Here is a 27,002-nt window from a genome sequence, read left to right on the forward strand (position 1 = left end):
GGAGACGTAGTACAGAGAAAATGCAGGAAAAGCTATTTCTCCTTCTCCTCAAGCTTTTTGATTTGTCGTGTAAATGTGACAGAGCATCACATCGCTTCATGCCCCAGACAGAAAGCTGCGCGGTCGGGACCTGTCTCAAGACTGGCCCTCTTCCCAGACATGAACAGGGTGAGGCTTCTGGGCGAAGCAGACCAAAGGCAGAGATGTGTCTGTCCCCAGAAGCTGCGTCCTTGTCAAAACCCCCCAAACCCACCTGCAGTATAAAAAAACAAACAAAACAACTAATACTAAACTTTCATTGGGTTATTTGTATGGAAATATGTTAATATAAGTGTTTCAGACATTACATGAAATTTCTAAAAATCTTATATTTGTATTTGTATAGAAATATGTATGGAAATATGTTAATATAAATGTTTCAGACATTACATGAAATTTCTAAAAATCTTGTATGTTCTGGTACAATGTTATAAGTAATAATCCTAGTTATTACTTTAAAATGTATATCTCAGAAATAACTAATTTTCTTGTCCACTGCATTATTATGAACTTTCATCAAATCTTTAACCGTGGTCATTTTTAAGTCTTTTGTCATTTACAGACAGTTCTGGGTGTACTCTGATGGTTTTGCAAATATGTTCCTATAAAAGGGTTTCATCTTCAAGAAATTCATGGAAAAGACTCTGACAAGTACAGGTTGCTGGTTAACTGACTGTACTGCTGAACTGAATGAATAAGCATTTTCAGAACTCTAATGAAAAACTGATGAACTCATAAAAGTGCTAACAAAAGATCAAGATGAAAAAAAAAATTAATTACATGGGACTGAGTGAACTGATGAGGATGAGTATAATTTTTGTGACTTTCTGTCTGAATTAAAAAAAAAAAAATCCCACAAGGACTCAGAGGCAAAGAATATACAAATCAATTTTCACTGCAAAGTAAAGGAGCTGTTACAGTGGAGGATTACTGGACTGAAGGTCAATATTATGACACAGTATGAGTGTGTTTCATGTTTGGTAATTGCAATCATTGTTGCTTTTGTTGTGGTCATCCATGTACAATGCTTGGTGTCAGTCTATTTATCTCTTGTAAAAATAAAATACAGTGTGTGTGTGTGGAAAAAAAAAAAAAAAAAAACCCCAAACCCTTCCACCCCCTCTATTCTCCTTGGCAGTTTCAACTTCCCTTTCAGTTCCTTGGAAACACTATCTTGCAGTTTGTTAGCTGGCACTCCTGAAATAAATAGCATATTCTGTTTCAATTCAGGAGCACAGGAAACTATCTTTAATATTCTATAAAATTATAGAAAATCATGTACTCTGAAAAACATTTTCCATATAAATTGTTAAACTTCTGCTGTGTTACTCTGGGCCAGGCCTTCATAACTGCACATCCAGATCAGGGCCCTTCCACCACCCCACACTTTTCCCTACTTGAATTTGCCCTCACCAGCATCACCACCGCCAAGCCACTGCCAGATTAATCTTCCAAAGATAATGCATTCATCACGATTTTCGTCCCAACTTAAAAACCTATATTCCTCCCTTAGATCTAGAGGCTGTAATAAACCTTATATCCCAGGGTTATTTTTAAGACCCTGAAAAAGCTGCACCAGTACCGGTCCCACCAAACCACCAGCTATTCATCACTTCCTAGCCCATACCTCTACTCCCATGTGCTCAGGAGCCTCAAGCAACCACTGTTACTCCTACGGTTGACCCTTGAACAGTAAGGATTTGAACTGCACGGGTCCGCTTATATGCAGATTTTTTTTTTAGTAAATACTACATACTACAGTACCACACGATCGTGGTTGGCTGAATACAGAGGGCCAACTATTGTAAGTTATGCACTGGAGGGTTGGAGCCCCTAATCCTTGTGTTATTCAAGGGTCAACTATACCTCCAAATTGTCCCACCATGCGCCCCACTCTCCTCCCAGCCTGGATCAGCTTTCATACCAACACACCTCTTACCAATTTTTTAAGGCCATATTCTTCCAGGAAGTCTCCTCCATCTCCTCTAGATCACAGCTCAACCCCTGATGCCTCATAGCATTTGATGACTAAGCTGGTTGGTACTAACTTATACCATTCTGGAATATTCTTTAGTTTCATGTTTATGAGGCCTGCTTTCTAACTAAATAATACATTTTTTAGAAACAGGGTCCATATTTTATAATTATTTTTATATTTTGAAGCTATAGGCATCTGTTAGGCATGTCGATATCTGAAGATGGACAAATAAGCGAGAGGGAAGAATTGGGAAGGGAGAAAGACGACACAGGATATCAGAAAAGGAGAAGCAAAGATGGATCCAGGTATCAGCAGAAGATCTGTCTCAACTGTGCCATCATTTAGAAATACTTGATGAAGGGGCAAGAGATGGGAATTACTTGGTTATTTTACTATTGCCAACTGATAAAGCCCAAATTCTTAGTGTAACACAAATATATCATTTGAATGCATGCCTTTCATCAGTTTCTTATTTACAGCCAGAAATTTCTTTCTACACCTTCTAAGTTCTTCATATATATGCAGGCAGAAAAAAAATTCTAAGCAAGGTTAAATATTCAAACACAAATAGAAGATTGATAATGTACTGTTTAGTTTGTGATTTAAGTCAAACGCTATTATAGGAAAATTCTTTTGTGATGGGGTTTCCAAATTGTTGTATTGCCATGGAATTTTTTTAAAGAACCTGGTCTCTCTATAATAATTTACAAAGTAAAAAGACTGAAAAATTCAGGAACACGCCAACCCATCTTCGCCCTATGCCTCTTCAAGTTCCCAAATCATCTGACACTGATTTTGAAGGGACGTAGTGGATACTGTTGTGCACCACCAGACCTCCCTTTCAAGACAGAGGCATTCTTTCCCTTAGCTGCTCATGGCGCAAGAATGGGAACCCACTTCCTCTGAAGGCAGCTGCTTTGACCAGTAGACATGGCATGACACGGCATGCCTCACTGGAAGCAAGCAATTCTGAATGGCCACCCCAGCTCCCAAGCCCCCTGTAGGATCAGCTCAACACAATTCAATGAGTCCCTCCTTAATCCTGCTCCCTCACTCCCTTAACTCCTGAGAACGGTCCTAATAAAACTCCTCACATGCAAATCTCTACCTCAGTGTGTTTCCCAGGGAAACTGAATGAAGAGAGGGGTGCTAGAAATTTCACCGACACTTGTGTAAGTGCTCAGGCTGTCTGAGTAAAGGAAAATAGAAACTAAGCTTCTCCCTCTCCTCTAAAATGCAAACAGCATAGGAAGAAGGTGTTTAATTATTATGTGAATGTGGAGACAGGCCAAAGAAAGCATCTTCCTTAGCACCTTATCTGTTATACACAGAAAAAACAAACCAAAAAATCAGTGGTTTTTTTTCTAATCCACAGACACAGGAACAGCTGTATTATACCAAACTACTCTTTCACAGCCATCTTCTGTATTAGAATCGCACGTGTCTAATCTTCCAATAGTTTTATCATATAAATTTTGTTCTGAAAGTGCCCATGTATGAGAGAATCATCCAGGCAAGGAGCTACTCAACACGAGGGAACAAGATTTGGTCACAAAATGTTCCAGTGTACACATACAGCCACCAAAGGTTGCAAAGCGCATCCCATCCCTCATACGACAGAAGTCCAGCCATTAAGTACGTGAACCAAAAAGCCACAGAAGCCACTCCCCGCAGAGGTGTGGGAACCAGCTCCCCCGTCTGAGTTTGCCCGGAGTGACGTAAGCAATGGGAGGAAACCCCTGTAGATGTACCTGGTTTTCTATGGCTTTCCTGTTCTTCGGGTCGCTCACCACGGACAGCTGTAACTCTGCCATCTTCTTCATCTTGCTATCCATATCTATCTTCTGAACGAGGTTCCTGGTCTGGTTCTTCAGCAGCCGAACCGTGTCCTCCTTGCCGTGCTTCTTGGCGAAAAGGGACGCGCAGGCCGAGTGGATGGCAGTGACCCAGTTCTCCAGATCCGTCTGGCTGGTGGCCTAAACACGGGGGGGAAAAAAGCAACTTGGAATTGTTTCACCACGAAAGTGTTCTCCAAAGCGGCAGGCTGGGCTTGAATATGTAAAACCCCAAAGTACCTTCACTCCATAAAAACTGTGTAATTTTAAAAACACACACTCAACACAGGTCCACAGGCTTCCTTTACTCCACAGGGCCCGTGAGAACATCGAGGGTGTCACATGGCCCCAGACAGAACGGGAAGACAGACTGCTGATAGGATCAAGCTGTACACCAGCAACAGGGGAGTGATAAGAAAACCAGGGTATATCCATGCAGTGTACATCATGCCGCTCTCTAAAAAGCCGTTTATCGTCATAATTTTAACAGGATGAGAAGATATTAGGGCTAAAATGTTACATTTTGAAGCCTGGATATGAAATTTCATCTATGGTATGGACTCGATTATGAAAAATAACAATAAAAGAACATTTCGGGGAGGACACAATAATATTAAAATAGTCATCTGTGAATATTGGGAATATGGATAGCGGTTGGTTTTCTTTTTCTACCCTTCAGTACCTTCAGACACAATGACCATATAGTATTTTCATATAAGAATATTTTATTTTAAAAACAGTAAAGAAAGTCTGAACAAAGCAGAATGGGCAAAGATGTATGATTCTCAGCAGGCTGAAACGCACGTTCAGTTTCCCCTGATGCCCAGAAATCACCACACACGTTCACACCACGAGATTAATCCTCCAATGACCTGTGGGATCGTACAATGGGAACTACTGGGAAAATTTCTTAAAAACTGAGGATATGTTTCCTGAAGCACAAAAGAAAATATTCATTTCATACTGGCCCCTAAATCCATGCAGATTTAATCCAATGTATTTACCTTTCCTACAATTCATATGAACACCAGTTTGTTACTTTGCTTTAAAGCATCACAGAAAGTTCAAGCAAACCTTTCTGTTAAAAGAAGGAAAATCAAATCTTAGGCCCTGACTCTTTTCAGTCAGGTCAGGTTGAGGACAGCAATAGGCTAGGGGCCCAGGGCGTTCACCAGGTTAGTGCTGGGAAATCCTACTGCCCAAAACACTTCAGAGAATTCTAGATTCCAAAGAATCTAGAATCAAAGGGGTCCAAAACAACTATATTGTTCTACAGGGGCCCTGGGGGCAGCCAGGACCAAGTTCATCAGAGACCTGAATCCAGGACCTAGGAGGTTTTCCATGAAGCTTCCAGCCAGGTAGAATCGATAGCTCATGCTGTGTCTACACCCAGTACTGGGTTTGGATTCGGAGGCATTTCAGAAGCACACTTCACTTCCTGGCTCTCACCCCCACTTCTCTGGAGTTAATTAATAATAACAACAGTCATAATAGTTAGAATTTCTTTAGCACTTAACACATGCATATCATATTGTTTACCCTTAAAACAATCCTAGAAGCTATTATTATCCTATGGGTTGAAGGGTCTGAAGCTCAGAGAAGTTCAGTAAGTGTTGCAAGATGATGTGCAGACTCAACGAGAGAACCAGGACCCACACCTCAGCCTGACCCCTCCTTTGCTAGAAAGATTCTAAGAATCATAGCAGTAGATAACCTGAATCTTAACGTCCTAAGACCACTTCCACAGGGTAATGAGACCCTATAGTATTTGTCAATGAGGGTTTTCCTGAAAAGCTTCTTCACTTCCACTGGGATTTGGGAAGAACTTAAGCCTCTACTGTCCATTTTCTCTGGGTTTTCACTTAAAAACTTCCACTCTGGGAACTTCGGATCTTGTACTCACTAGATCACGGACTACTCCAGAACAGGATCGTAATTTTTCTCTCTTTGTATCCTGAAGAGCAGCCCAGGGGCTACAGCCTGGCATTTCATGGGCGGGCACCCAAGAAGTGCTTGCTGGATGAATGACTGCATTTGCAATGACCCTGCGGCACCTGGCAGTCAGCAGAGGCCAATTCTCTTGCTTAAACCTTAATCCAAAGTCTGACAGCTTTTAGTCTATTTCAAATTGCTAAGCTGTGCCTCCTAATTCTGGTCCTTCTCATCCTAGCAGGACACAAGCCATCGCCTCCACCCTCCATTTAGAAAGCTCAGCAGATGGGCATCATAGAAAATCTACAAACAACAAATGCTGGAGAGGGTGTGGAGAAAAGGGAACCCTCTTGCACTGTTGGTGGGAATGTAAATTGATACAGCCACTATGGAGAACAGTATGGAGTTTCCTTAAGAAACTAAAAATAGAATTACCATATAACCCAGCAATCCCACTATTGGGCATATACCCAGAGAAAACAATAATTCAAAAAGACACATGCACCCCAATGTTCACTGCAGCACTATTTACAATAGTCAGGTCATGGAAGCAACCTAAATGCCCATTGACAGACAAATGGATAAAGAAGATGTGGTACATATATACAATGGACTATTACTCAGCCATAAAAAGGAACAAAATTGGGTCATTTGTAGAGACGTGGTTGGATCTACAGACTGTCATACAGAGTGAAGTAAGTCAGAAAGAGAAAAACAGGACTTCCCTGGTGGCGCAGTGGTTAAGAATCCGCCTGCCAATACAGGGGACACGGGTTTGAGCCCTGGTCCAGGAAGATCCCACATGCCGCGAAGCAACTAAACTAAGCCCGTGCGCCACAACTACTGAGCCTGCGCTCTAGAGCCTGCGAGCCACAACTACCAAAGCCCGTGCGCCTAGAGCCCGTGCTCTGCAACAAGAAGCCACCGCAATGAGAAGCCCGCGCACCACAACGAAGAGTAGCCCCCGCTCGCCGCAACTAAAGAAAGCCCACACGCAGCAACGAAGACCCAACACAGCCAAAAATAAATAAATTTATTTTTTTAAAAAAAGAGAAAAACAAATATCGTATATTAATGTATATATGTGGAACCTAGAAAAATGGTACAAATGAACCGGTTTGCAGGGTGGAAATTGAGACACAGATGTAGAGAACAAATGTACGGACACCAAGGGGGGAAAGCGGGGGGAGGGGTGGGGGTGGGGAATGAACTGGGAGACTGGGATTGACATGTGTACACTGATATGTATAAAATAGATAACAAATAAAAAGTAAAAAAAAGAAAGCTCGGCAGTACCTGGAAAAGGTAGACATCTCCAAAGGAGTTGCTGAGGCAGAAGACATTTTCCTTCTTGGGATGCTCTGGGACGGCCTGCACTATGCTGTCTTCTGCAAACAGGGCACACCGAGGGGCACTCCTCGGATCCGTGGCATTCTTCCCGTAGGTCTCATAAAACAGCAGGGCGCATCCTGTGGAAGAGAGAAGTACTGTCCTTATCACATGTCCTGAGGATCTACCTAGGAAAGGAATGAGAAGTAAAGGATGCGGACAGACAGAAGGAAGGAGGGAAGGAAGGGGAAGGGAAGGAGGGAGGAAAAGAAAGGGAGAGAGAGAGAAAGAAAAGAAGAGAAGAGAAAAGAGAAAAGAAAAGAAAAGAAAAGAAAATGACTGAATGAGATTATTTATCACAAAAGGAAATTTTGGTATCCAAATTATGCCTAGTTGTGTTAGCATCAACCCAGATGAAAATGAGATGTTTCTTGTAGAGGTAATAATGGTAATAACAATACCAAGCATTTATTGTTGCTTACTCTGTGTCAGAAATTCTTCTAAGTATTTCACATGCTCTGGTTTATTTGGTGCCCAAAGCAGCCTTAGAAGGCAGGCACAGTTATTAGTCCCATTTTACAGATGGAAAGCCTGAGAGTTTACACCACTTTGCAGGTCCCATAGCTGGACTGCAGTGGAGCAGAATCTGAACCCAGGCACCCTGGCCGCAGAGCCCTCCTTCATAACCACAGCACCACACTTCTTAGGAGACCTAAATGCAGGAGACAGAAGAAAACCCCATATTCATTGAGCGAACTTCTACACTTACAGTGTGGGGTCACAAGAAACTGAGTTCACCTGGGCCACACTTTGCCATTTGTGAGAAAGTACCCAGTTTATTCTCCAAATGCCACATAGAATAACTTAATTTTAATATATTCTCTTATCTCACAGTGATAGGAAATATTACTACAATCTTGCTAATTTAGACTGAGAGGAAAATGAAACTACATGTCCCTGTATTTTAAAATATTACCCTAAAGTGCCACTACATATGCTTTCAGGTACATAGCTTTCCCCTAATAAGCTAATAAGATATTGTAGGCAGAAGTTACTAGGGGTCTGTTTTGATAATTCGATAGGAATGCTTTCTAATGAGACGTAATTTTTAAGCAAATTCTAAAATGCTCACAAGTATGTTTACTTGTTGAATATCCCTTAAAACCTTCAACCAATCAACATTTTTGAGCACTTCTCATGTGCTGATGAATGATATGGTACCATCATGATACGGGCACCATCCCTTGCTTTGAAAATATTGGGCTGGCCGAAAAGTTCATTCCGGTTTTCCCATAAGATGTTACGGAAAAACCCAAATGAACCTTTTGGCCAACCCAATACTTTTCACACCGACAGTTAATGAAGCAGTAACCTGCTTTCCCCTGCACTGTAAATGGATGGGGTCCACTTCATGGCTGCTCTACCCTACTACATTATGAGTCTTCATTCATAAAAGTCTACATGTTTTGAAAACTATCTCATTCTTACCAGTTTCACTTCTTCCCTTGAAAACAGATCTTAATTTGGACGAACAAATTTATATAATGGAGCCCAGCGGAGCACAGAAGCCAGGAGAAAAAAAATGCAGGACCCTAGCTCAAGACAGCACTTTCTCCCTCCATGGTACTTTCTGATCTCAAGAAGCACTGAGCGATCTCTCCTCCCACAATCAAAACTCACCCAAACACAGAAGCTGTGAGAGCCTCTTAGAACAAGGGAAAGGAGCAAGAGGTTTATGGCCAGAGCTACTGCGGCAGGTCCGAGCCTGTCTTTTCTTCCAGCCACTAACGGACTTAGAAACAATCCCCAAATCTTTCCATCAGGAAAAGCCTGTGCGACATCCCATGACCATGGGACCCGAGGACAACAGAGCAACACCAGCTCCACCCAACTCCAAATTCTTTCCAAAGGGTTAATGTTCACCTCCCAGCGCCCCTAACACTGAGCTCCCAGGGGCGGTGGTTTGAATCGCGGCATCTAGAGGAAATGAACGCAATCTTGGGCAGATGCCAGAACACTGCCAGCCCTAACAGCCCCCAACGCCCCACCCTGACAGAATGCAGCTCTCCCGTGAAAGCGTGAAACCAAAACAGGACATTTCGCTTTAGAACCAGGCCAGTATGTCAAACAATTTGCAGAATTTTGTTGCTATCGAATTTAAGGAACAGGAAATCAGTCGTAAATCTATTACATCGAGTTTAACTTAATCTGCACCTCTGACGCGGGGGCAATGAGGCTGATGGAAAGGGGCTGCACGCCCATGTCAGCAGAGCCTCCTGTGCCCACCCCACCCCCCAATGCTGTGGCCGTCAGCCCTGCCCAGCCCACCCACCAGGAGCTGGTGTCAGCCTGGGCAGTTGTCAGTGGAAGCAAAAAGAGAAAACAGATCAGAACAGCCCCGGAAGCACAAGAAGAGAAGAGGCTGTATTACTAGAAATATCACCGGTGAAAGGAGAGAAATTAGTCTCGGTCTCCCTTCAAATCCACCTTCTCAACCCACACTCATCCGTCCTTCCCTGTCACAGGCAGAATGACCAGCATCTTAAACTTCCTTTATGAACACCCCTCCTGACCTTGGTTATGTATTGTGTGTTTTGAGGGACAGCTTTAACCCCCTTGCCAACTGTTCTGCCCAGGAAGTTCCCTGTGAACCGCACGAAAATCCACTCATTGGAAAATACAGATGGAAAGCAGAATTACCCTTGTTCAAAATTTATTACATCCTCCGAACCCTAAAAAACATTTGCGCCCTTAGCATACCTATACATTCAATGTAGGTGGGCAACCAGATGGTTGGCTGATAGCCGCTGTCTCTGAAAAACACTGTTTCTACTTTAGTTACATAGAAACTCCAAGGATAATTTAAAAATTCTGCTTAAATGTACATGTGTGTATATATATACGCATATATGTTTTTAACTACGATTAAACCAAAGAGTTAAGTCCAAATATTACAACTTGGATTCTAAGCCAAGAAAGTTGAATTCAACATATTGAATTCCCAGAGGAAAGAGGTGTAGAAAACCACATGGAAAAGGTTATGCTGGGAAAACAACATCTCTATCCCATGCCTTTCCTTGGCTGCAAAGGAAACAAAGGGATGTGTGCTTTACCCCTACAAAGCACCCTTTATCCACGGGTCTTCAAGTGTTTAACCAGCAAGGGCCCAGCAAGGACTGTGGATCTTACAATCGTCAGAGACAAGTCAGGACCATCCCTGCCCCCGAAGTCAGCAACCAGAAGTTCCCCGGCTAGCTGCCAGGATGGAAGACAGGGTCTTGGAGATGCCCTCTTCCAAACTTAAGTGATCCCTGCCTGAACTTCCCCCAGGAAGCCTGCAACACTCTGGCGTTGCACAAATGTCTCCAGTAGCAGGGAACTCAGGAAGGCAGTGGGTTTGGTTTTTTTTTTTTCTGTTGTATTTTTTACATTAATTCACAATCAGCTTGTCTTCCAGTTATTAGTCCTGTCCCAACCTCAGATGAACCAGAATAAATTCAGTGTCTCTTCTACAAGACTGACACATCCTATGCATGACACATTCTAGAATACAGTGCACCCATTCTAAATACCGCCCGAATGGGATGCAGCTTCAGGCTTTGAGTCACAAACAATTCCAGACGCTCATTCCCCTGAGGGGACATTTTTCACTCCCCTCTTCAGCTGGAACTTTTACAAGACCCACTGGCTCATCTATGAACAAGTCTCCTGCAATATCCTGCCCCTGAGGAGAGAAACGGCCAACTCTGACCAGGGCAGAGGCAGGGGGGAATGATGGAGCTGCAGACGACATGACACCTCTAATGATGTAGCCAACAACCATGCGTGCTCTTTAAATCATATTTACTTTCATTTTAGCCTCATCACAGCGGAAACCCATTCTGAATGGCCTGCCAATCAAACCCTCAAATCTTTTTCACTTGTAATACTTTGCGGCTATACCTCCCTATCCTGTACTTGGGTAGCTCTTTGATTATTAAACCTTAAAGCATCACTTATCCCTTCAAAATGTTATCTTGCTGGATTTGACCCATAATTCCAACCTTCCAAATCTCTTCCGTCATCCAGTAGAAAACCCCGCCTCCCCAGTACACCCAAACTGGGTAAGCGCTTTGCCTTCCTCAGCCACAAGGTATCACAAGGATCCAAATCCAGAAGCTGGAAAAGAGGACTGCATCCGTGTGGGATGCTGGGTCTTGGGTTTTATAAACCCTCCAGTTTGCTAGGGAAAGGAGATGAGATGCCTTCACGGGTGCACCTTTCCCAGAGGGGCTTCTGGGTAATTATCAATTGATGCCAGCTCCCCAAAGCTCACAATTTCTAAATATGGGGAGCGCCACAGACAGCTCCGGGCCTTTCACACTCGCTGTGTGCAGATGTGATTTCTGTTTCTGCCTTCTCCCATGACAAGGAAGGGTCGTGGCCGCTAATGAGGTTTGACTTCGCGCACCACACCAGGTTCCGCTGACAATGAGTCACAGGACAGCTGTGAAGAAATGCCAGAGGCTGTGGGGCTGCTCTGTGCGCACATCTGTATAAATCAACATGATGCTGACTCAGAGCCTTAGATCACTTCAAATAATCTATCCATCCACAATGAGCGAGGCGATTATAATTTTTAAATAGCAATGCTTGTGAGAAAACTTGATCGACTTAACAAAGCAAATGCTTTCTCCTATTTCCTCTGCATCAAAAAAAGAAAAAGAAAAAGCATTTGTTGGTGACGACAATTAAGACTCTCAGTTCATAAAGGCGAGGTGACACAAATCAAATAATGCAGATGAAATTCTTAGTTGTACAAGCTGGGAAGGATACCTCTTTGGAGTTTTGAACATGCACAGAAATTCATGATCTATATTCCAAATAACTAAACTACGTTTGGTAACTTATTTGGGGCTCCCCTCCCACCCCCCCCAGATGCAGGAAAAGTATTAAAGAATGGTACAGAAATACCTATAAGATAATGAGCAATAGTTATTAAATTCAATCATTACTTATGAGAATGAATAATGTATACGAATGTTAAGTGAGCCATATTATACAGGTTTGAGAAGGTATTTGTAGGAAAGGAGGCTGGTAGATTCTGGATCAGATGCCTTCACGTGAACTCAGGTCAACACTGCACTCACTGACACTTCCTAGGAAAGAGGACAGCGGAGGAAAGGACCCCAGGGGCTCTCTGGGTGGTGACGATCACTTACCTTTAAGTGTCACCCAGTACTGTTTCCATTTCCTCCGAGCCACCAGCTCCAGCTTCCTTTCCTTCTGCAGAGTGACGAGGGGTTTGAAGAAGAGCCAGCCGGCTTTGCGCACCACCCCCTGTTCCTTCTCAAAGAGCAGGTCCAGTTGCTCCAAAGAGCTGAGCGAATCGCTGCTGGATTCGGCGGTCTCTGAGGACGTTTCGAGGTTCTCCGTGTTGGTCCTGCTCATTTCCAGCTCTCGCATGAAATTCTCGTAAATGTTCTGTTGGAGCGGATCGCTGCCGATCGCGTGAGCGGATTCGCTTCTGTGGGACAGGATCTGAGCCGAGCCCCCTGACCACAGGGATGCAGATGCCTGGGAGGGCCCCTGCATGTCCACATTCAGCCCATCCGAGCGACTGTCAAAGTAGTCACTGCCCTCCTTGGATCTCGGCTCCTGTGAGCAACATAGATGACCGCCCATCAGAGGTTACATATGACCAAAGCACCCCTTCCCCAATACGGCATACGTGTTAAGAGTGTGGTTTGCTAATACTACTGCTGCAAAGCAAGATTCTTTTTTTTTTTTTAATGCATCTTTAATCATCAAGTCTGCAAATCAGAAAGAATTATAGAAACAGTATTGCTCAACCCAACGTATAGCCTGTGGAATCAATGCTTAAAAAATGTAAACCAAATAACCCTGACTATCCTAAATCTAACCTACAGTTACCATCAAAAAATGAACTAGCATATTCAAAACACACTAGCGAAGATTTCTGGACTGATACTTCTTTGCTAATTGTGAATCAGTATCTTCCGGGAAAGAGTTCATGTTCTTGCAGTCTTGTTTTTCTTCTGGATCATTTTTAAGCTAAATTAGAAAAACACTAGTTCCAGGATCAAGGAGGGTGTGGTTTCATACAAACTTTTCTTCCTCTCCCCACAGTGAACAGTGTCTCAGTTTCTCACCCCCTTCCAAGGTCTAGAGATTGAGATCTCTAAAATCGTAGTTTCCTTCTTTGGATAGTGAAAACCACGCACCTGGGGTTCCTTAACCACAAAGGGTAGTGGTTAGCAACTGCAGCTTTTACTTCGTAACAAATATTTTTTACTTTGGGAATTCTTTCATGAAAGGAATGTACTATTAATTCATTCACATTGTTTTATTTGAACACCTATTTTATTTTAAGCACTGGGAATACCAAAGCATGATTCTTTAATATTTATTCTGCCACAAAATCAGACACAGGCAGTTCTAAATAAAATTAATATTTATTCTAATAACCGCTGCCCCCCTGAGGACAACATGCACTGAACAGTGAATTGGCCGTGTACAGAGATGAAAACACAAAGGTTTCCTCTCACGTCTAGATTAGAAGTCTAGACATTCAAGAAGAATAACTTGCATAGAGGCCATTCATTGGTCAATAGCAGTAAGGAAATTTTTCAGCAGAAAGTGAGCTAATTTATGACTTAAAAGACACTGATATTGCAAACTTACAGCTTAGATTAAGGCAACTCTGCAGAGAGACGCTACTCATCTACTCAGAGGCTAGCGGGTTTTCCTTCTCCATTAAAATAAAAAGGAGGGAAAACAGGATCAAGGACCATTGACTAAAGACCTTATTTTGAATATTCCCCTGTGTGGAGGGGTTTTCTTTTCAGAAACTTCATCCAGAAATCAAGTCGCAATTAGTTGCTATCTTTTGCAGGAAAATCATCAACAGAAAAGTGCTTCTAAATACCCAAGAGCTACAAGCAACTGAGCCCCAAACATAGCTATTACTAATGAAAATATTATCTTCCGCTCTGTTTATACTATGCCCCATAGTCAGATTTATTTATACACTGATGCTTATGCAAGAACAGAGCAAATAAGCCAGCTGCAGTGAGTCACTTGGACAGGAAACTTTCAAAATAGTTTAAGATTTTTTTTTCCTTTTCAATTGTCACTTTGTTGCTCTTCAAAAGTTCTTAGGAGATGAAGGAATACTTCTCATTTAGCTAGTATTGACATTATTTCAGCTATAAATAGGACTCTCTGACTCACAGCCCCAAAACACTGGGATTGCCTCTGGTACCCAGCTAGAGCTATAATGGGGTGTTTCAAACCAAGTGGAGCCCTGCCAGAGAAAAGCATCAAGTGGCAAACTTAAGTGTAACCTGTTAGCACTCCTGACATTGTTTCTCATAAGAGGGAGACTTAAGTCACAGCGCTAACTTTTAAATGTTCAACTGGAGCAAAGCAAGACAAAATTTCCTCCTTGACAAATGGAGAGAGATCGCATTTTAGCATCCATAACTGATTCTTATACACAGACATGAACTTTCCTGGTCTCTAATAAATTTGTAAAGCATCCTATCTAGAATCCTAATAGCTAGTGACTCATTTTCAGGCTAATAGGAAGGAAGGAGGGAAGGGAGGGAGGGAGGGAGGGAGGGAGGGAGGGAGGACAGTTCCTAAATAGTCTCAGCTGGATTTCCTGATCACTGCATTATGGGTGTGAAACTAAGGTGCTATGCTAGACATGTACATAAAGAAGTCTGATTTCCATTTCCACCCCTACTGGATAATCGTAAACAATGGATAACATAACGATGACAAGAGCATTACAGCAAAGAGTAGAGAGGAATTCAAGAGATATCACTAAATTCCTTTGGAGCTAAAGGAAAACTCTTATCACTATTCCTCACTCTCTAGGAAAAAGTACCAAACTTACCACGTCATTCTTCATATGCTACTGTCCTTTTCACAGTAACGGCCACTGGTCCTCTGCAGGAATTCCCTGTGACTATGTAGCCCTCAAAGGGCAGTGACAGCCTAAAATTAAGATGGTCAGAAAGCCGGAGTCTCTGTGTCCTGAATCTCCTCTGTAAGAAACTCTGCAGTAGTAGTCACTGCTACCCCTCAAATATATCTGGTCCTCCCCTAGGGTACACGGCAGGACCATTTCCTACTCCCCACCCCCCTCCCTTGGAGTTAGGCAAGGCCATGTGACTTACTTTGGCCAATAAATGCAAACAGAAGTGAAATGCGTCACCCCTGAGTGGGCGCTTCAAAAGCCAACACACGGTTCTTTCTCCCTCTGCCACAGAGGCTTGCGGTGTGCCAGATGGTAACTGCTCTGTGGACCTGGGGTCCCAGAGAGGAACAATGCAGACCAGAGAACAATGCAGCTTCAACGAGACATAGACTTTGCTTGTGCTAAACCTCAGAGAATTGAGGGCTTTTTGTTACCTCCGCATAACCTAGCCCACCCTGACTGAAATGGAAAGTCTACCCAGGACAGGAGCAAGGCCTCACAGGTCTCAGCAAAGCTGCATTAATATGAATAGTTTACCAGCATCAAACACATGCTCTTCTCCAGCACATGTGTGTTCCCTCCCCCTCCCTCTAGCTTTGAATAGTGTGATATTCTTTCTCAGCTATGTAAGTTTTTCCACTGATTAATCTGCTTTCAGGCTCTAACTCCCCGAGTGGTTGAAAGCCCTATAAAAAAAAGAACTGCTCTTTTTACATCACTTTTTTCTAAAAAGTCAAAACAAATATGTCTACCCATCATAGGAAGATTTTCCAAGGCTAAGCCCTGCTGGCATACAGAAGTCTGTGTGTGTAAGAGGATAAGCATTTGGTCCTTACTCTAGTATACTGTCACAAACTTTGCTCCTATGCACCGACTACATTTTTTAAGGATCCAAGCTTTGTCTTCACGTTCAATTGTAAAAGAAAAACAAAGGCCAGAGTTCCCTGGTGGCCCGGTGATTCGGGTTCAATCCCTGGTCAGGGAACTGAGATCCCAGAAGCTGTATGGTGCAGCCAAACAAAACAAAAAAACAAAAAACAAAAAAGCAAAGGCATAGCCAATGGAAGTGGCATACTTACCAAAAAAGTACATTTTGCTCACCTTTATAAATTATCAAAATCTGACACAAGCAAAACTCAAAAGCTGCCTTCATAGGCCACTTTTCAAAACTACAAGATAGTTTATTATCTTAATATTCAGTAACCCCCAAGTAATTACTAGTGGCTATCAACAGTACCTTGGCCATGTGGCTAGGTGGAAAAGGCACACCTTTGAGCTTTAGCAGAAGTGGCTTTGGCCCTGGCTTCTCCCCTAACGAGCCATGTGTCTTCAAACTCCTTGAACATTAGTTTCTTCATTTTAAAATGAGGGGGAGTCCTTTCTAGCTTTCAAATTCAGATTCTTTGATTGTAACCAGTCTGTTCTTAACTTCACAGGCTTACAGATCATCCAGTTAAATCTTTGGATGATACAGACTTGAAGGAGGTTCACTTCCCAGGGTGGCTGGGCAGCAAGGTCCTGCATGGGGCAGAATGTGGTCAGTTCACAGTGGCAAAGGGTCTGCTTTGGACCTGAATGGAAACGGAATGAGACACAGCAGAGCCGGGCGTAAGCCAGGCCACAAGCACAGATGAGAAACATGCAAATAAGAGATGTGGACGAACAGGCTTAAGGGCCGCAGCAGATGAGAGCTGAACACTAGTCGACAACACAACACTTGCATCAAACAGACGGGAAAGCTGTCTGTGTGGGACTGCAGCTCCCCAGAAAGTAGGAGTTCTCTCTCCAATTATGCTTGACTGCTGTCAGTTGTTTGGGAAACGGCAGCTGAGAAAAAAAGGTCAATGAAATCTCTACTACAGCACTTAGCAGTTTAGCATGAAGAAGTAACAAGTAAGGAGGGAGCAAATGACTACATTCAGGGGTATGAAGAGTTCTGTAATAGGAGAACAATCATCTATTCTTCGTCTCTGTGTAGAGGAGGAGAAGAAAAGGGCACAAAGTACAATTTGGGGGCAGGGGGGCATGGGCCTTATACATAAGAAGGAAATAACTAATGGTAAATTTTATAGATCTGAAACAATCTGCTCAGGGAAGTTATCTTCTATCCCTAAAGCTCTATGTAATTTTATAAGTATATATCTATCTAGGATGGTTTAAATGCAATTCTACTAGAGACAAACTGGTCATTCAAATTTCCTTTAACAATCTGACTTATATTGAGTTTAAAAAAAAAAAAACACTTTCTCCCTTCTATAAATAATTAAAAGTAAAAACAAACAAAGAGCAAGCAACTGAAAACCTAGAAATCTCGTTACCTAAGAAGGCAAACTATTACTTTCCTTCCTGATGTCGAAGTCATTTTGTTTCCCCCGTTCAAACTTGATATGCCATTACAAGGATTACTGTCATCATGATTCTTATTTTCTCAACATCATCATACTTTTGCTATTCCATGTACTTAGGTCAAGATGTTTTCAAAACTGTTAGCTGCCCCCGTGAGGAGGTGGTGAGATTATACATATAGATAGATCACCCACATTTTTTCTCCCGATGTACCAACTGAACAACAGGAATTTTAATTCCTCCAAAGTAATATCGAGCTCAGCAAGGCTACTCATCCAAAAATGACAACGATCTCTCTCTCTCTTCCTTTCTATTTAGGCTTTAAGAATGAGCTCTAGCAAAATACTCAGATAACCAATTCATTGGGGGAAGTCTCTCCAACACTGTCCTTTCTAAGAACCGTTTGGCCAGGTCTTGGGATGCGGCCTGTGGGGTTCATACCAGAGTCCGGGGGACGAGACTGGACAGAATCCGGGAGACTGAAGTCGAGGGTTAAGAGTGAAAATGCACATCTGAAGCAAAAGGAAAACAAGAAAACACACACACACACACACACACACCCCTGCAAACAAGATGTGCCATGTCTTAGGCTAAACTCCTCCCTCTCACGAGCTCATTTAAGCCTCAGGACACGCTCTGCAGTAGCTTCTGCTAACTTCCCCATTTTGCAGATAGAAAACCGAAGAGCACCTTTCCTGGCGCTCCAAGCCTGACTCACCTGGAGTCTTCTTTTCTTTCTGGAGAGGCTTCCCGTCCAGTCGCTGATGCGGCGCATCCTGGCTTTCAGGGTGTCCTTCTTGGACGGCTCCTCGCCCAGGGCCCTGGACTTGCGGCAGGGAAGGGTGAAGGATGCGAACTGCCCGGGCTCCCCGCGCTGCACGCGGGCCGGCACGTCCATGTCGGAGGCGAAGGAGACGCGGGCGCTGAGGCTGGCGCGCGGGCCCATGTAGTCGTCGGAGAGCCGCAGGGCCGCGGGGCCCAGGCTCCCCAGGGTGGCGTCCGGGTAGGGTTCCCGGAGGGACGAGAGGGAGGCGCTTTGGCTGAAAGGCTTTGGAGCGCCCCTGGGCGGGAAGCCGGCGTGGAGGCCGGGCTCGGGCTCGGGCTCCGGTGTGCCGGGCGCCGCGAAGGAGCCCTCGGCCTCGCTGACCTCGCCGGCCGGGCCCCAGGGCGAGTCGTACCAGGAGGACTCGGAGCTGAGCGAGCTGCCCTTGCTGGAGCGCGGGCGCGCGGCGGCGGCGGGGGAGGCGCGCGGGCTGGGCGGGGAGCCGGCCGAGTAGCGCAGCAGCTGCACGGGGCCGCCCGAGGCCCCCGGGGCCGCGGCGCTGTGCGGGCCGCCGCTGTGGAATTCCACCCGGAGGCAGCCGTCCAGCTTGCCCAGCGTCTTGATAAGCACCCTGGGGCTCTTGCGGTCCTCGCCGGGAGGGGTGGACGCGACGCTCTCGTCCCTGCCGTAGCAGTTGAGAAGGTGCCCATTGCAGTCCCTTGAGGCCGCGTGGTTATCCGCCGGTGGGTGCCCGACGTAGTGGAAGCCGTTCTCGGGGGAGAAAGCAGCATCGTTGCCCTGGAAATCCGATCCCGAGGCATTTGTCCTGTGCTTGGAGTAGGCACTGCCTTTGGAGACTTTGCACGAGGGGCCACCCGGTCGGGATGCATAAGGCTGATTGCTCTTGAAGTGAGAAAGGCAGCTTCGGGCCAGCGACCTGGACTTGTACCCGGCTCCGCTGCTTCCGTGACCCCATCCGTGCAATGACTTGTCATCCTTTGCATGAAGGCCACGGATTTTCAGGGAGCAAGGCTTTTGCTTAGCACCAGTAATAGTATTGCTATGATTTTTAGATCCTTGAAGGGTGTACTGACTCTCGGAGTTCCCCATTTTAACCTAAATTAAGAACAGTAGCAGCAGTAAGAGTCACGACCTAAATTACCTTCCACTATGACAGAACTTTCTAAAAATACGTTCTTCACATGACAAAGGAACCAAGCAACTTCTTTCTGAACCTGACACAACTCAGAGACGTAGGGACAAGAGTGACTTACGGAATTGGTTCTCCTCCTAAAATGCATGTCATCAGCCAGATAAACAGTACTGCCCGCTCCTGTGCTAGTGATTTTAAGCACACAATCTGTTGTCTGATGTTAATTCAGAAACTGAACAGGCATAGGAATCAGCTTAAGGCAGAGACCTCCTATAAGCTTGGTATTGGGAGGTTTTGAACCAATGATTCTTGAAGAGAAAAATGAGGTGAAAATATCTTTACTCTGTCGCTCCAATGTAATGATTTTTCAGTGACCACACAGATATATTTTCATTATATATAAGCTACTGGAAGAGCTCATACCATACCCCAGTATAAGTGATTACTGCTGAAAAATGATCACATTTGTAATAACATGACTCTGGGTACCATACTATGTTGGAGCTTTCATGTACCACACAGAGTAGGATATCGAAAAGGATAAGGAGTAGAAGTTCTCAACAACTAAACTGAGATGGAAAAAAGGGGAGGAAAATACAAGCTCTCATTTGGGACAGAAAAACATTTTAATGAAACATCTCTAGAGCTTTTCTAAAGACTTTAAGGGTTCTCACTTTAGAACCTGATAATAGAAAAAAGTCTGAAGCTGACTTGTTAGAATGTGAGTATTAAAAGAAAAAAAACCCACTCTCACCACTATGATTCAACGTAGTTTTGGAAGTTTTAGCCACAGCAATCAGAGAAGAAAAAGAAACAAAAGGAATCCAAATCGGAAAGAAGTAAAACTGTCACTGTTTGCAGATGACATGATACTATACATAGAGAATCCTAAAGATGCTACCAGAAAACTACTAGAGCTAATCAATGAATCTGGTAAAGTTGCAGGATACAAAATTAATGCACAGAAATCTCTTGCATTCCTATACACTAATGATGAAAAATCTGAAAGAGAAATTAAGGGAACACTCCCATTTACCATTGCAACAAAAAAGAATAAAATACCTAGGAATAAACCTACCTAAGAAGACAAAAGACCTGTATACGGAAAACTATAAGAGACTGATTAAAGAAATTAAAGATGATACAAACAGATGGAGAGATATACCATGTTCTTGGATTGGAAGAATCAACATTGTCAAAATGACCATACTACCCAAAGCAATCTACAGATTCAATGCAATCCCTATCAAGCAACCAATGGCGTTTTTCACAGAACTAGAAGAAAAAATTTCACAATTTGTATGGAAACACAAAAGACCCTGAATAGCCAAAGCAATCTTGAGAACAAAAAATGGAGTTGGAGGAATCAGACTCCCTGACTTCAGACTATACTACAAAGCTACAGTAATCAAGACAGTCTGGTACTGGCACAGAATCAGAAATATAGATCAATGGAACAGGATAGAAAGCCCAGAAATAAACCCATGCACCTATGGTCACTTTATCTTTGATAAAGGAGGCAAGAATAGACATTGGAGAAAAGACAGCCTCTTCAATAAGTGGTACTGGGAAAACTGGACAGCTACATGTAAAAGAATGAAATTAGAACACTCCCTAGCACCATACACAAAAATAAATTCAAAATGGATTAAAGACCTAAATGTAAGGCCAGACACTATAAAACTCTTAGAGGAAAACATAGGCAGAACACTCTGACATAAATCACAGCAAGATCCTTTTTGACCCACTTCCTAGAGAAATGGAAATAAAAACAAAAATAAACAAATGGGACCTAATAAAACTTAAAACTTTTGCACAGCAAAAGAAACTATAAACAAGACGAAAAGACAACCCTTAGAATGGGAGAAACTATTTGCCAACGAAGCAACCGAGTAAGGATTAATCTCCAAAATATACAAGCAGCTCATGCAGCTCAATATCAAAAAAAACGAACAACCCAATCCAAAAATGGGCAGAAGACCTAAGCAGACATTTCTCCAAAGAAGATATACAGATTGCCAACAAACACATGAAAGGATGCTCAACATCACTAATCATTAGAGAAATGCAAATCAAAACTACAGTGAGGTATCACCTCACACCAGTCAGAATGACCATCATCAAAAAGTCTACAAACAATAAATGCTGGAGAGGGTGTGGAGAAAAGGGAACCCTCTTGCGCTGTTGGTGGGAATGTAAATTAATACAACCACTATGGAGAACAGTATGGAGGTTCCTTAAAAAACTAAAAATAGAGCTACCATACGACCCAGCAATCCCACTACTGGGCATATACCCTGAGAAATCCATAATTCAAAAAGAGTCATGTACCACAATGTTCACTGCAGCTCTATTTACAATAGCCAGGACATGGAAGCAACCTAAGTGTCCATCAACAGATGAATGGATAAAGAAGATGTGGCACATATATACAATGGAATATTACTCAGCCATAAAAAGAAATGATATTGAGTTATTTGTAGTGAGGTGGATGGACCTAGAGTCTGTCATACAGAGTGAAGTAAGTCAGAAAGAGAAAAACAAATACTGTATGCTAACACATATATATGGACTCTAAAAAAAAAAAAAAAAGGTTCTGAAGAACCTACGGGCAGGACAGGAATAAAGACGCAGACGTAGAGATTGGACTTGAGGACCGGGGAGGGGGAAGGGTAAGCTGGGACGAAGTGAGAGAGTGTCATGGACATATATACACTACCAAATGTAAAATAGCTAGCTAGTGGGAAGCAGCCGCATAGCACAGGGAGATCAGCTTGGTGCTTTGTGACCACCTAGAGGGGTGGGATAGGGAGGGTGGGAGGGAGACGCAAGAGGGAGGGGATATGGGGATATATGTATATGTATAGCTGATTCACTTTGTTAATAAAGCAGAAACTAACATACCATTGTAAAGCAATTTAAAAAAAATAAAAAAAATAAAAGAAAAAAACTGTTAGATTCTTTCAATTCCCTTTAAAACCCCAATTTGCTTAAGGAGTCTATTAGTTAAGCCAAATTCAAGGTTAAACTTGATCCAAACCTTCCCCCGCACCCCACCCTCAGTTTTTTATTCTAACCAGTACACCACTGTTTGAGGCAAGTTGGAGGTGATGCTTCCAGTCATGTTTCCACATATATGTAGTAGGTTTTTCATTTTAACTCTTTTGTTCCTAAGAATGTACAGCCACAAAATTCAAAAGGGCTGACGTTTCTTTGGTGGCAATTATCAAACGCAGTTTAAAACGCAAATAATGGGAACAAATAATTAAACCTTTACTAATCCCCTAAATCACAGTCTTGCAACTAGACATGAACCGCAGCTCCCAGGAGCAGGACTTACCTGCAGTCTGGTTTGTGCGCTGAGGGAGATTAATGGTCAGTCGACTTGACAGGGTCCTGGGAGTGAGGCAGCATGGTTAGCAAGTGAGAGGAGTGAGTCCATGAAATGATCCTGAAAAACAGAAATAGGAGTAAACTCTGTCAAGCCTTTTACACCCATTAAACGAAGGTTTCATGTAAATTACCTGAAGAAACAACAGGTGCCCAGAATCCCTGTCAAAATAATAAATGGAATGTCTGTGAGCGGCGCGATCCATCGGGGTTGTTTGGAAGATGTGAAGGAAGCCAGGACCAACCCCTCCCCCACTCTTCCCCCCTCCCCCCTCCCCCCATCCCTCCCCCCCACCTTGCAAAGGCCTTTCACTCCACACAGTCTGCATTCAAATGTACGCCTTTGTTTCAGGGGAGAGCAGGTGAAAGTGCTGCCCTGAGTCATGGCTCATCTGTCACCACCGCTAGGAAAACAACTCGTAGAAGCATCTTCCTGGTGTGGCGAGAACGGGTCCCTGTTCCCCATTTGATGAAGCAGCAAAAACACAACCCAAAATGTAGAGTCACAGGGAAACAGCCCTTGGCTAAAATAATGCGTGTCAGAGAGGCGGACCCGGTCGATGAGATGAAAAGGTTTTCCCCAGCACCTTTTTGGGTCTCACTGCGCAAGGCTACAGGCAGGAAGCCCACCTTTGAGGGAAAGAGGGGGGGCTTGGGGTGCTGCCATCTGGCTGTGCTCACTGCCGGACACAAAGCCTTTATTTCCGCCACAGACAGAGCGAGCAGAGCAGTGAGGGGCCACTAGTGACTTTTTTTCCTCTTAAAAAAAATTTTATTTGTAATTGTGGTACAACACATGTAACATTTACCATCTGAACCAATTTCAAGTGTACAGGCAGTAATGTGAAACACGTTCACATCATTATGCAATCCATCTCCAGAATGCTTTTCATCTCGCAAAACTAAATCTCCGTACATTAAACAACTCCCCACCTCACCCTCTCCCCCATCTCCCCAGCCCCTTGTAACAACCATTCTGTTTTCTGTCTCTATGAATTTGATAGCTCTAGGTACATTCTGTAAGTGGAATAATACAGGATTTGTTGTTTGTGACTGGCTTATTTCATTTAGCATAACGTCTTCGAGGCTCATCTGTGTTGCAGCATGCATCAGAATTTCCTTCCTTTTTAAGGCTGAATAATATTCCATTGTATGTGTACACAATTTGTTTATCCATTCATCTGTAAATGGATACCCAGAGACCGCTTTCTACCTCTTGGCCATTGTGAATAATGCTGCTATGAACATAGGTATACAAATATCTCTTCAATACTCTGCTTTTACTTCCTTTGGTTATATACCCAGAAATGGAATTGCTGGATCATATGGTAATCCTATTTTTCATTTTTCAAGGCGCCACCATACTGTTTTCCATAGCAGCGGCACCATTTTACATTCCCACCAATAGTTCACAGACTTCTAATTTCTTTACATCTTCACCAATACTTGTGATTTTCTATTTGTTTGTTTTATATAGTGGCCATCCTACAGTATGAGATGATATCTTACTGTGGTTTTGATGTGCATTTCCCTAATGATTAGTGATGTTGAGCATTTTTTCATGGTTTATTAGCCACTTGTATAGCTTCTTTGGAGGGTTCGATGTTGACTTTTAAAGTTCGTGAAGCACTGGCACGGGACCTAAGTATGTCCAATGAGGCCAAAGACACAAGCCTATCTGGGACAATCCACACACAGACATTTTAAATTGACAAAAAAGTTTTTAAATGTCAAAGATTTCCCACTTAGGCATCAGCAGGAGATCTAACAGTCTTTATAAAGACTGAGGCCAGCATCTAACTAACTAGGTCTGAAATGGTACCTACTACATTACTGACCACACCTTCCCGTGAGCAGCTCTCCCAAACATCTAAAAGGCAGGAGAGCCACTGGTTGAGCTGCCACTAAAAAGTGGCCCCCGTGATACCTCTGACACGGGAGCTAGAACACAAGAACCCCACCTTTTGAAACTTCAAAACCTGAGTTGTCTGTCTTTTCTCAGCTACACTCTTTTAACATAGGAACTAAAAGTGGCCAGAGAAGCTCCCAGCTGCCGGGTCTGAGACCTCACACAATAAGCTGATGGGCGTGAGCCTTTGTGCTTGTGTACTTTCATCAAGACCAAGGTCTGGTGATGACCCACAGGTGAAAAGTCTCCTGGGCGGCTCTTTGTCAGGCCCTTCTGATCCCAGGATCACGTGCCCAAAGACGAGCTCACACAGCACTGGCTCGAGGCCCCCAACCCAGCGGCATAAAGCTGCCACTGAGAGAGGGTCCCGCTGGGTCAGCCGCTCAAGGACACACAAAGACAGGGGTTCAAAGGCGCAGAATGGCTCAGGGTTGGAAGTTTATGCCGCAGCAGCAGATTGTAACCTCAACTTGTCTTACTCCTTTTGAAGTTAAATAGCTTAATTTTAAATTTCATGTCCTATTTTAAAACACATAGCCCTGAACCCTGTCCTTTCTGAGGCGCTGTCCATAAGGCCTGCAACTTCGGGGCTCACAGAAGCATTTAATAAACACCTGTTGAATTGAATGAAAGCAACTTCACCTGTTAGAAGGTTGATCTGGGCACAAACCAAGAGCAGGAATCATCCCAACAGGATCTGGCTGAAAGACTGATGTTATTAATCCATGAGGCGATGTCTCAATAATTAACACAGTACTGCCTGGAGAAAAGCCGAGAGGCGGATACAACGTGCAATGTGACATGTGCACGGTGCTGACCAGCTGTTCAACATCCCTAGTCAATCAATCCCACAAAAGGAAAACAGCCTTAAACTGCAGCAAGAAGAATTTATCTAATATTTATAAGGAATTTATTGACAGAGAAGGGTAATCTCTGAGGGAAACTTTAGATCTGTCCCTGAGGAGTTTGGCAAATTGAACTGCTATTTATCTGTCATGCTTCAGCTGTGATTTTTTGTCTGAAAGCAAGAGAATAAACAGGTCAGGTTTTCTGCAACCCTGACTCTCTGAACTCTTTTACTAAGGGAATTTTATGGTAGTCAAGTTAAAAAAAAAATTTTATTGATAGAAAGCAGGCTGACAATATCAAAATGACAGATTTCCTGTGAAATTTTTTAAAAAGAAAAGAAATAGCTAAAAGCCCCCAATAGAAAAAAGCATGCACACTGGGTACACTAACCTGCAGTAATTAATACATATCAGGTACACTAATGTACAACAAGGCCCACAGTTGACCCAGAGAAAATTTAAGTGACGTTACTCAAGAATAAATGAAAGGGTGCTAAGACTGTGTGTACTTCACAAATACTCTATGCTGTGTATACACTTTTTTTACAATTATTTTTTATTTATTGAATAATAATAATAAAATATTGGAATTTTAAAAAATTGATCACAATCTCCTGAACCTAAAAACAACCCTTGTCTTTTGTTTTTTACATTCCCTTCCAATCCCCAATCTCATGAATATGCTATGTAGCTTTTTAAGCTAAAATCACAAACAAGAATGGATGTTTTTTCCTTTTTTTTTTTAAATTGAAGTATAGTTGATTTACAGTGTTGTGTTAGTTTCAGGTGTGCAGCAAAGTGAGTCATATGCATATGATTCAGTTTTATATATATATATGTATTTATATGTATATATATATCTCACACATACATTCTTTTTCAGATTCTTTTCCCTTATACTTTATTACAAAATATTGAGTATAGTTCCCTGTGCTGTACAGTAGATCCTTGTTATCTATTTTATATATAGTACTGTGCATATGTTAATCCCAAACTCTTAATTTAAACTTTTTAAAATTGCAATCAATTACCACCCCAGAAATGTCCAGCAATGTGGAGGAATTCCACAAATAACGTCATCAGAATCCCAGCAGCCACTGTGACCTACTGAATCTCACAGCAGCAATCTTTTAGGAGGAAATTCAAGATTTACCTTTTCTTCACTTGCCTTGAGCTTGGGCTTGAACTGATGTGTCAGATTGCCAAATTCTCTGCTTCCACGTAGTATAGAGTTCAGAGCAAAGGAAACTAAAATCCTCCAACTCTGCTTGGTCTCCGCCTGTGCCGGCTGCCCAGATGGAGCAACTACAGGGAAATCAGAGACGAACCGAGCAGGCCAGATGGGGCTGTGAGGAGGGCTGGGGGCTGACCGGTGATGGCAAGCAGAACGGAGGCGTGGGGACACGGAACAAAAGTCAGACTTACGGCTTGGCGAGGCAGTTAAGGGGAGCTCAACAAGATATCAACAAGGCTTCTCACGCAATTTTAGAAAG

General features: G+C 43.1%; 1 protein-coding gene and 1 long non-coding RNA gene across 8 annotated transcripts in view; one reads left to right on the plus strand and one right to left on the minus strand.

Moving 5' to 3' along the window:
* Window positions 1–27,002, plus strand: part of LOC309667022 — a 398,987-nt gene that overhangs the window by 324,977 nt on the left and 47,008 nt on the right. The window lies entirely within an intron of this gene.
* The window catches only part of TIAM2 (TIAM Rac1 associated GEF 2), a 262,449-nt gene that overhangs the window by 87,176 nt on the left and 148,271 nt on the right, over window positions 1–27,002 (minus strand). For all 7 annotated transcript variants that reach the window (XM_082474392.1, XM_082474395.1, XM_082474389.1 and 4 more), the window contains 5 exons: window positions 22,703–22,813; window positions 18,165–19,325; window positions 12,315–12,750; window positions 7,081–7,253; window positions 3,769–3,993 (listed from right to left, as the gene is read on the minus strand). In XM_082474392.1, coding sequence (XP_082330518.1) covers window positions 3,769–3,993; window positions 7,081–7,253; window positions 12,315–12,750; window positions 18,165–19,319 — 1,989 coding nt within the window. In that variant the 5' untranslated portion in view covers window positions 19,320–19,325; window positions 22,703–22,813. The remainder of the gene's footprint in view (window positions 1–3,768; window positions 3,994–7,080; window positions 7,254–12,314; window positions 12,751–18,164; window positions 19,326–22,702; window positions 22,814–27,002) is intronic.

Source organism: Balaenoptera physalus, assembly GCF_965194825.1.
Source record: "Balaenoptera physalus genome assembly, chromosome: 9".
Taxonomy (NCBI): domain Eukaryota; kingdom Metazoa; phylum Chordata; class Mammalia; order Artiodactyla; family Balaenopteridae; genus Balaenoptera; species Balaenoptera physalus.